Source organism: Petaurus breviceps, unplaced genomic scaffold (assembly GCF_028583685.1).
Source record: "Petaurus breviceps papuanus isolate PSGF00001 unplaced genomic scaffold, PetGlider_PUasm1.0 90994, whole genome shotgun sequence".
In the NCBI taxonomy this organism is placed as follows: Eukaryota; Metazoa; Chordata; class Mammalia; order Diprotodontia; family Petauridae; genus Petaurus; species Petaurus breviceps.
This window is the reverse complement of record NW_027187393.1, coordinates 3691370-3700945: the sequence shown is the minus strand read 5'-3', so window position 1 is coordinate 3700945 and position 9576 is coordinate 3691370. Positions and strand designations below refer to the sequence as shown.

The following is a 9576-nucleotide window of genomic DNA, read 5'->3' as shown; positions in this document are numbered from 1 at the left end:
ATTGCACAGGGTGGGGTTACCTACCAGTTTTCAGTGCTGGCCTCTCCCTTTTCAATTCCAAATTCTCTCTCTTCCCTCCCCCCACTATTGAGAAGGCAAAAAATACAAAACCCATTACAAATATGAAGTCATGCAAGACAAATGTCTGCAGTGGCCATTTTCTGAAAAAAAAAAGAAGCAAGAAAAAAGGAAAAAAAAGAAAAAATATGCTTCAAATGATACTCTGAGTCCTCTATCTGGAAGTAAATAGCATTTTTCATCATAAATCCTTTGGAATTATAGAGGGTTGTTGTGTTGATGAGAGTTACTAAGTCTTTCACAGATGTTTATGTTTACAATATTCCTATTACTTTGTAAATTGTAGTCTTGGTTCTGCTAACTTCACTTTGCATCAGTTCACATGAGTCTTCCCAGGTTTTCCTGGTACAATCTTCTTTACCATTTTCCCTGCTTTTAAAAGTAAGTCTAGATTAAGGGGTATAGGACCCTGATAGTCTAAGGTGGGAAACACCCACTGCTTTACTTATACTTCATCATACCCATCATACAAAAGGATGCCCACCTTACAAAAATACATCCTTGGAAAATACTATTCAATAGGAAGTGTTTGTTCATTCAAAAATTCTATCAAATTTTGCCTGTATTTTTCCATCTGGGAGCAACCAAGTTTCTACTATTATCTAAAGGAAAATTTAGGAATAGTTAAGACTGCTCTGCAGAGATAGAGAAAGTTTCCCTGCATCTTCAAGGTCCAGGGAGTTGAGAGGAATGGGCAGACTCTGACCAGTGTAGGGGGAGAACCTGGTGGAAAAACCAACTCTTCTCAGGGACAGGTGTGGAAAAGGCCATGCTTAGGGAACTGAACAATGAGATCTGAAAGTAAGTGAACCCTTAATGGAGCTATTTTCCTCAGTAGACTAGGCTGAACATTGTAACTAAGCTGTGTCCCTGCACCTGCTGACTCGCACCTTACCCTGGTCATTAGTACAGCCACAATGAGTGACTGACTGAGGATGACACAGAGGACATATGGGGTGAGGGCCATGCTCCCAAGATCTCAGATGGAAGAGGTGGAAGTCCCTCTCAATGCTTGTTTGGTGTCCACAGACAAGCACCGAAAAAAAGCAGGACCCCCCACGCCCCTTCCCCTCCAGCTTTCTTCCCCTGTATTTTCCCAGAATTCTGGGTAAGAGCCACCTTCATGTTAAGGATCTGGGAAGATTCTGGAGCAACTGTTATCTCCTACCCCAGGCCAGCACACAGAGCTCTGGCCTTGCAGCAAACCTTAGAGTCCTCTGGGAGAGTGCTCATTGCATCACAGATCTAGCTAGACCAAGATGAGATCTCAGAGACTAACTTACTACCCTCCACCATTTTACAGGTGAGGAAACTGAGGCTATGGGAGGTAAAGTTATCTGCTCTTATTTAAACACACAATATACAGTAGAACCAGGATTTGAACTCAGATCTTGTTACTCTAAATTCATCACTCTTTCTCCTGTACCATTTGCTACTCACTCCTTTCTTCCCTATGGCTTCCCTCCCAGCACCTTCTTTACAGTAGAGAGAGTCCTGGATTTGGCACTAGAAGCTAAATTCACATCCTGGCTGTGTTGGGCGCTTTAAGCCTCAGTGTCCCCCTTTGTAAAAGGCATATAATATGCTTATGCTGTTTACCTTCCAAGGTTTGGGGGGACAACACCAAATAGATTGTAAAGGTTTATGGAAAGGTAAGCTAGCTATTACCCCTATGTGACCTCAAAGGCCTCTTCAGCCCTAGATGTTACTGCTTCCCTCCCACCAATTCCCTCAGGTCTCCCTCCCTCCTGCCCCTCCTAGGGAGGTCAGCACCCAAGGGGGTCCCTGGGTGGTTCTCACCTCTCACAAACACGTAGGTGCTCACTGCAGTGGTGCCCTCAATTCGGGCCTTGATGTACTTGTAGTAGCAGGTGTAGGAGCCAGTGTCATTGGCCTGGGTCCTGGTCAGCACTAGCACCTTGCAGTAGGGTCGGATGTCCGTACCCTCACAGTCTTGTTCAGCTCCAGCCTCTGCCGGCCCCCCAGCTTTGCTCTCCTTGTTGCTTTGTCTGGGCTCCTCCCAGCCCCGGGGCCACACCCACTCCAGGGGGTGCTGTCCTCTGGCAGAAAGGAGAAGGAAAAGAGGAATTATTGGTGTGCAGTGACAGGGAACATTCTGGACCCAACTTTCTTAGGGTGGATGGAATGGGAAGGGCAGAAAAGAAGGGGAGAGAAGATGGGAGAAGTAAAGGGGAGGGATAAGAACCCGAGCAAAGGAACTAAGGAAATAAGAATCCTGGCACTTACCTGAGGAGACCAGAGGCCTAAGCCATGGTTGGCAAGGTTGAGCCTGGCCTGGGTGCCCTGCTCTGCTAGACAGGGGAGTCCTTTGTAGAATGTGGGAATGAGAGTCTCAAAATTCTCAGGCAGCTCTAGGGCCTTGGGAGGGGCCGACCATGCACCTATATGAAAGTCTTTGGGGTCAGAGACTCCTAAGCCAGATGGATGGGGAGTAGGAACTCCAGAAGAGCAAAACTTGCCAAACTTAACAAATTGGCTCTCGTGGAGCAGGCCAATGGACGTGACGTGGGGACCACAGGTGGTCTGTGAAATCCTAAGTAAGACATTTTCCCTCCTCTCTTGGCTTCCTGTCTCCCTGGAGCTGATGGAGAAGGCTGGCTTCTCCTGCAAGGCTCCAAATAGCCAGGCTTAGGGACTGCTAGCCTGAGTTCCCATTCACATGAGTTTTGGGTGGTCAGGCTTTCTTTGTGAAAAGCAACACCTGAATTGTGGATAGTAAGTGTAGGTGACTTCTGAGAAGCAGGCAGCACTTTTTACATCCAAAGGTTCCCTCCCTCCATCCCACCCCCTTAGTAGTTGTGTAACCCTGTATCTTCTCCACTGGCACTATGAGCTGGTGAAGAGAAATCGTACAGTTGTATTTCTCTAAGGCAGGGGGTGCTGATCAGCAATAGTCTAGGGTAGAAAAAGGAGGGGATGGGGACTGGGAGGGGAGAGGGGTTTAGGGAGGAAGCTAAGAGTTATTCAAAAGTAGAATGGCCTGCCTTGAGAGATAATGGATTCCCTCCTCACTTGAAGCCTTTAAGGTTAGTTGATGGAATTTTTGGCCATTAAGGCTCCTTGGAACTTTGAAATCTTGTGAAGGACATTCAGGTCAAGCATTACTGGAACTGAAGTAAGCTAAGGAAGGGACCTAAGAGGACACCTAGCACAAGCCTCTTTTTTTTTTTTTTTTTTTTGCTTTTTGGAGGACAATTGGGGTTAAGTGACTTGCCCAAGGTCACATGGCTAGTAAGTGTTAAGTGTCTGAGGCTAGATTTGAACTCAGGTCCTCCTGTCTCCAGGGCCAGTGCTCTATCCTCTGCACCACATAGTCACCCCCACAGCCCTCATTTTATAGAGAGGGACACTGAGGCCTAAAGAGGCTGATGCTCATAGGCAGTAATTGGCAGAACTGAAATTTGAACCCAACACTCTTTCCAATGCACTACTTGGCTTCCCATGCAAGAGAAGATCCAAGAAGATCTCTTATTTCCCTGACTCCTTAACCTTGGTTTTTCTTCTTAAGTCAGTCAGTAAAACCTTGAGAAACTTTCAACAATCAACTAGACATATATTAAGCACCTACTATATGCCAGGCATTGTGCTAAACTCTGGGATTAAAAAAAAGGCAAAAGATAGTTCCTGCCCTCAAGGAGTTTACAATCTGGGCTCTGATTCATCCAAGCCTGGGCATAGGCAACAGTGGAAGAGAGAGGAGGGAAGCTGAGCAAGGCAGAGAATGCTGAGGGGCCAGGAATCTTATTCCAAAGAGAACAGGGAAGAGGACAACCTATTGGTAGGCAGTTGCTTCAAGGAAACAAGATGGCCATTCACTGAAGCTAGAGAAGGCAAGAGAGTACTCAGGGATGGATATACCAAGTAAGCAGCCAGGAGGAAGATTTGAAGAGAGGATTTCACTTTGGATCTTTCCTTTGCCTTCAGAGCCTTATATAATTTTAGTCCCTTCTCAGTCTGACAGAATCATATTTTTTCATATTTATCAATCAACAAAAACAAATTAAGGTCTAACTCTATGTCAATCATTGTCCTAGGCAAAAGTGGAACACTCCTTGCTCTCAAGAAGGTTATATTCAATCAGGGAATAGTATGTACACATATAAAGGTATACAGAGTAAATGTAAAATAAATTAGATAGTTTAAGGAGAGGGTCAACTAGCAGCTGGGGAGATCAGGAAAGGCAGAAAAAAGTGATTCTGGGAGGCAAAGGTGAAGAGGAAGTGTTGCCCAGGTGTGGACCACCATGGCAAAGGCAGGAGATGAACTGTTATATGTGAGGACAGTAAGAGTGTCAGTCTGGCTGGACTACAGAAGGCAAGAAGGGAAGTAATGTATAATAAGCCTAGAAAGGTAGGTTGGAGAAGGTCATGCAGGGCTTTAAAAGTTAAACAATGGCATATTGTATGCCATTCTTCATTGCATTCTAAATTGGACCACCCCGGCTTCCCTGAAATTTCCCACCTCTGTGTCTTTGCTCACATTTCTTATGCCTCTTATCAACCTGGCATTTAAAGCTCAATTTAAATGATCCTTCCTCCATGAAACTTCTCCTAATCTTTCTTGTCAGTAACCATCTTCCCCAAGGATTGCATATGACATGTCATTGTACTCTCTGAAGTACTTATAGGTTTATTTGGACCAGACTCATTGGTATAAGGAAATTCCCAGGAAGGAAATTCTCCCATGTAGACTGGCCCCTTTCCTGTAGCATACAATTTTAGAGAGTTGCTTGGGGAAATGGGGGGATAAGTGATGCCTAGAGTCACACAGCCAGTGTGTGCCAGAGGTAGCACCTGGGTCCAGTCTAGGGTTGTCTCTTTATTCACTATAAGATGCTATCTACTTATGATATAACATTATGGTTTTTTTTTTTTAAGCAATTGGGGTTAAGTAACTTGCTCAAGGTTACACGGCCAGTTATTTCTGGGTGTGGTGCTAAGTATCTGAGCCCGGATTCCATCCCAGGTCATCCCGACTCTGGGGCTGGTGCTCTTACTCACTGTGCCACCTGGCCGCCCCTAAGCAATTGGGGTTAAGTAACTTGCTCAAGGTTACATGGCCAGGTGTTTCTGGGTGGGTGCTAAGTGTCTGGGCCCGGATTCGATCCCAGGTCATCCTGACTCTGGGGCCGGTGCTCTTACTCACTGTGCTACCTGGCCGCCCTGTAACATTATGTTTTATTGTGATCTATGTTTACATCTTATCTCCCCCATTAGACATTATTCAGTCGATAGGTAGGACCATGTTTCATCTAAATTTTGTACATCCCGTAGCAATATATTCTTCCCTTAACATACTGTTCTATACCCAGTAGAAGCTTAACAAATGTTTAAAGAATTATAATTTATATTATATTGGTCTATGTCAATGGGATATCCTCCCATTGAGCTCCCTGGGGATAGAGACCATATCTTCTTTATCTTTTGTCTTCTCCTAGTCTAGTGCCCAGAATAAGGTTCTATACACAGTCAGTGCTCAATTAATATTTGCTGAACGAATGATTCACTGGGGAAAGGAATTTCTTTCTGAAAGATACCTGCCCATGAAGAATCAATTGAACAATCAATCTATAAGCATTGATTAAATGCCCAATATGGGCTAGGCACTATGGTAGGCTCTGGAGATACAAAGACAGAAGTTAAGCAGTTCCTATCCACTACAAAAGACTCATGATGGAAAGGGATATTCACATCCAGAGAAAGAACTACAGAGTCTGAAGATTGAAGCAAACTATTTGCTTTCTCTCATTTATATTTTGTTTTGTTTTATGCCTTCTTTCTCATTGTTCAGCCCATTGGTTATAATCCTTTACAACATGACTAACATTCAACGTGAAGGTATTTGTAGAACCTATATTTGATTACATGCCTCTATGGGGGGGGGAGGGGTCAGGAGAGGAAGGGGGAGAAAATTAGAAATTTAAGAGATTGTGAAACTGAATGTTGTAAACTAAAATTAAGTAAATAAATAATGAAGTCCCTGTCCTCAAGGAGCTTACATTCTATAAGGGGAAGTGAGATGAGTAGGAATTACATATATATCTATGGGTCTATACAAAATAAATAGAAGATATTTTGGGGAAAAAGGCACAAGCTGGTGGGGGGGTCAGGAAAGGTCTTGTGTAGCATTGAGGGGAGATTGGGTTGAAAGGACACTAAATTATAGGTGTTAGAGGAATACTTCAGGATGATAGGGAGTCTACAAGAAGGAGGCTGGGAAGGTTTTACTAAAGGGCATCTAAGAAACTTTAGCCAGAAGGCTTCCATTGCCTCAGAGGGAAGGGACCCCTCTCAACCTTCAGAACAGAGAGCAATAGAATAATCCCCAAGAAACATACAGTTTCTGTCTAGTCTTGTTCCTGAATAATTTCCTAAAATTAGTTATCTCCTGTTAGGTTACATTTGATAGACTATCAACACACTGAGGACAGGGATTGGTTTCATTTTCCTCTGTATCCCTGGCACCCAATAAATGCTGGTTAAATGTGGGATGAAAATAGAGGAAAGATGATATATTCAGTTTCCAGAGGGATGGCTCACAGCACATTTAAATGCAGTCCAGAGCAGGATCAGCTAGTGAAATGATTATCAGACCTGTAATATCCCAGAACATCTCAGAGGAAGTAAAGCAGGGACTTCCTTAACTTTGTGCTGTTTGTTGCTGTTGTTCAGTCATGCCCAAATTTCTTTTATTATTAATTAAATTAATTAATTTATTTTTAGTTTTCAACATTCATTTCCACAAGATTTTGAGTTCCAAATTTTCTCCCCATTTCTCCCCTCCTCCCCACCCCAAGATGCATGCCTGACTCTCCGTGACCCCATTTGGGGTTTTCTTGCCAGAGATACTGGAGTGGTTTGACATTTCCTTCTCTAGATCATTTTACAGATGAGGAAACTGAGGCAACCAGGGTTAAGTGACTTGCCCAAGGTCACACAGCTAGTATCTGAAGCCAGATTTGAACTCACAAAGAAGAGTCTTCCTGACCCCAGGCCCAGTGCTCTGTGTACTATGGCTTAATGACACCTTAATCCCTTCCACATATTATCCATATGTTCTTGCTGTTCATCTCACACAATGCCCATCTCTGAGCCTTTTCACTGGCTGTCCCCTATGCCTGGAACTCTCTCCTTCTCCACCTCCCGGTTTCAAGTTTCAAATCAAGTCCCACCTTCTGTGAGAAGCCCTTCCCAATTCCCCTTCGTACTAATGCTTCCCCTCTATTATCCAATTTATCCTGTGTATATATCTCATTTATATGGTCATTGGCATGTTGTCTCCCCTGTTGGAGGGTGAGCTCCTTGAGGAGCTTTGTTTTGTATCCCTACCACTTAGCAAATGGCCTAGCACACAGTAAATGTTTAATAAATGGTGACTGATGGACCCATCTGCTCTCCTTGGGAGGTCTGGCTGGTCCTCACATTAAAACCCCTAACCCAGGTGTTCTTAACCTGGGTTCTACAGACCCTCAAGGGGCCCATGGATTGTTATTTCAGGGGTTCCATGAACTTAAGTGGGAACCTATGCAAATCACTCAGCCTCAGTTTCCTCATATGTAAAACAAGGAGGTTGAGTTTGATAGCTTCTGAGGTATCTTCTAGCTCTAGACCTAGGATCCCATGATCATATGACAAAGAGGCAAAAATAGCTATGGAAGTTGGTCGAACCTCCAAATAACTTTCAGATGGTGGTTGGGAGGGAATAGGAAAGATGGGCCTGGATACAGGGATGCAGGCCGTGGCAACTGTGATGGAAAGGTCTATAGCAGGGGCGTGGAACCTGCGGCCTCGAGACAGCATGTGGCCCTCTAGGTCCTCAAGTGCAGCCTTTCGACTGAATCTAAATGTCACAGAACAAATCCCCACCCCTGGTATAGCCTGGGGTCACAGATTGCAGCTTTAGAACTGGAAGAGACCATAGAGGTCCATTCAGTCCAATTCTTCATTGTACTGATAAGTAACTAAGATCGGCAGCAAATGCCAGAGCTAGGATTTAAACCCCTGCTATTTGATTCCAAAGCCAGCAGTCCTTTCCCTGAACCACATCACAATCCTTGCCCTCAGTGCCTGTCTACAGAAAGTATGTCTGGAGGGACAGAAAGTCCTAGAGACTTCTGGCCTATGCAGCAGAGAGTCCATGAATGCATCCATGTTGGGAGCTTAGGAGGTACTTAGAGGGACCAGCTCCATTTCCATTTCCATGAGCTCCAGAAATATCTTTTTTTTTTTTGGAGGGGGGCAGGCAGGGCAATTGGGTTTAAGTGACTTGCCCAAGGTCACATGGCTAGTAAATGTTAAGTGTTTGAGGATGGATTTGAACTCAGGTCCTCCTGACTCCAGGGCCAGTGCTCTATTCACTGCGCCACCTAGCCGCCCCAGGAAATATTATTTCTATGAGAATCTGGAGGTGTCAGGACACTTTACAGCTTTCTCCCTATTGATTTTGGCCCAGTTTTTTTTTTCTCCTTAGCAGAAGTAGCTTTGATTATGAGTCGGGGAAAGGGATACTCTGGAAGCCCTCACCTCATCCAGCAGTGCGGAGGGGATGGGGATAGGGATTAAGTAAGTGGTAGTTGGCTGAATGGGAGCCATTTCCCTGGAAGACAAGAGGATGGGGTATTTGAGGAAACAGCCTGAGGGGCTGAGACATGCTCCCCTAAGAGGTCCAGATGCTCATCGTTGCCTGAGGCCACACCAACATTAATCTCTCATGGAAGTTCAATCCTGGAATTCTCCTTCCCCAGGTCCCAAGATTCCCAACCACCTTCCCCTTGGTGAGATCCAGCCTCCCTGCTTCATGGAGATGGGAAGTGGTCAGGATGCCTGGGCCTGGGCTCACGGGAGTGTTTACCTGCAGGTGATGGCCAGGGTATCCTGGGCGTCAATCATGTACTCTTCTTCTGTGATGTTCAGGGTCGGAGGAGTCATAGAATAAGTGCTGACAAGACCTGGAGGTGCAGGAGGTGGAGAAAAGGAGAGAGGAAAGGTCAGTTTGGGGCTCAGACTGGGAGATCATAACTTCATGGAATTTAGATCCAGAAGAACCTAGAAGATCATTTAATTCAGAGATGTCAAATATGTGACCTGCCCACAACATTCCCGAGTGTGGCCCAAACCAGATTAAAATGCAATTGGTGTGGGGCAGGCAGGTAGCACAGCGAGTAAGAGCACTGGCTCCAGTGTCAGGATGACCTGGAGATCGAATCCCGGGCTCAGACACTTAGCATCCACCCAGAGACACCTGACTATGTAACCTTGAGCAAGTTACTTAACCCTGATTGCTTTAAAAAAAATGCAATTGGTAAATATTTAACAAAATAAATAAAAATACGATAAAATATTGATAATGATTATTAACCTTTTGAAACTAAGTCAATACGTGAACCACAGGTATCCTTGCCTATGGTTTAGTGGCCACTGTTTTTGAGTCTGAAACCAGTGACTTAGTCTAATTCACTAATTTTGCAGGGGGAGCAGG

General features: G+C 44.7%; 1 protein-coding gene across 1 annotated transcript in view; it reads right to left on the bottom strand.

The window, feature by feature from the left end:
• Positions 1 to 9576, bottom strand: part of FLT4 (fms related receptor tyrosine kinase 4) — a 105184-nt gene that overhangs the window by 54649 nt on the left and 40959 nt on the right. Inside the window, exons 2-3 of the mRNA XM_069077770.1 lie at positions 8950 to 9046; positions 1879 to 2138 (exon numbers count right to left, since the gene is read on the bottom strand). Coding sequence (XP_068933871.1) covers positions 1879 to 2138; positions 8950 to 9046 — 357 coding nt within the window. The remainder of the gene's footprint in view (positions 1 to 1878; positions 2139 to 8949; positions 9047 to 9576) is intronic.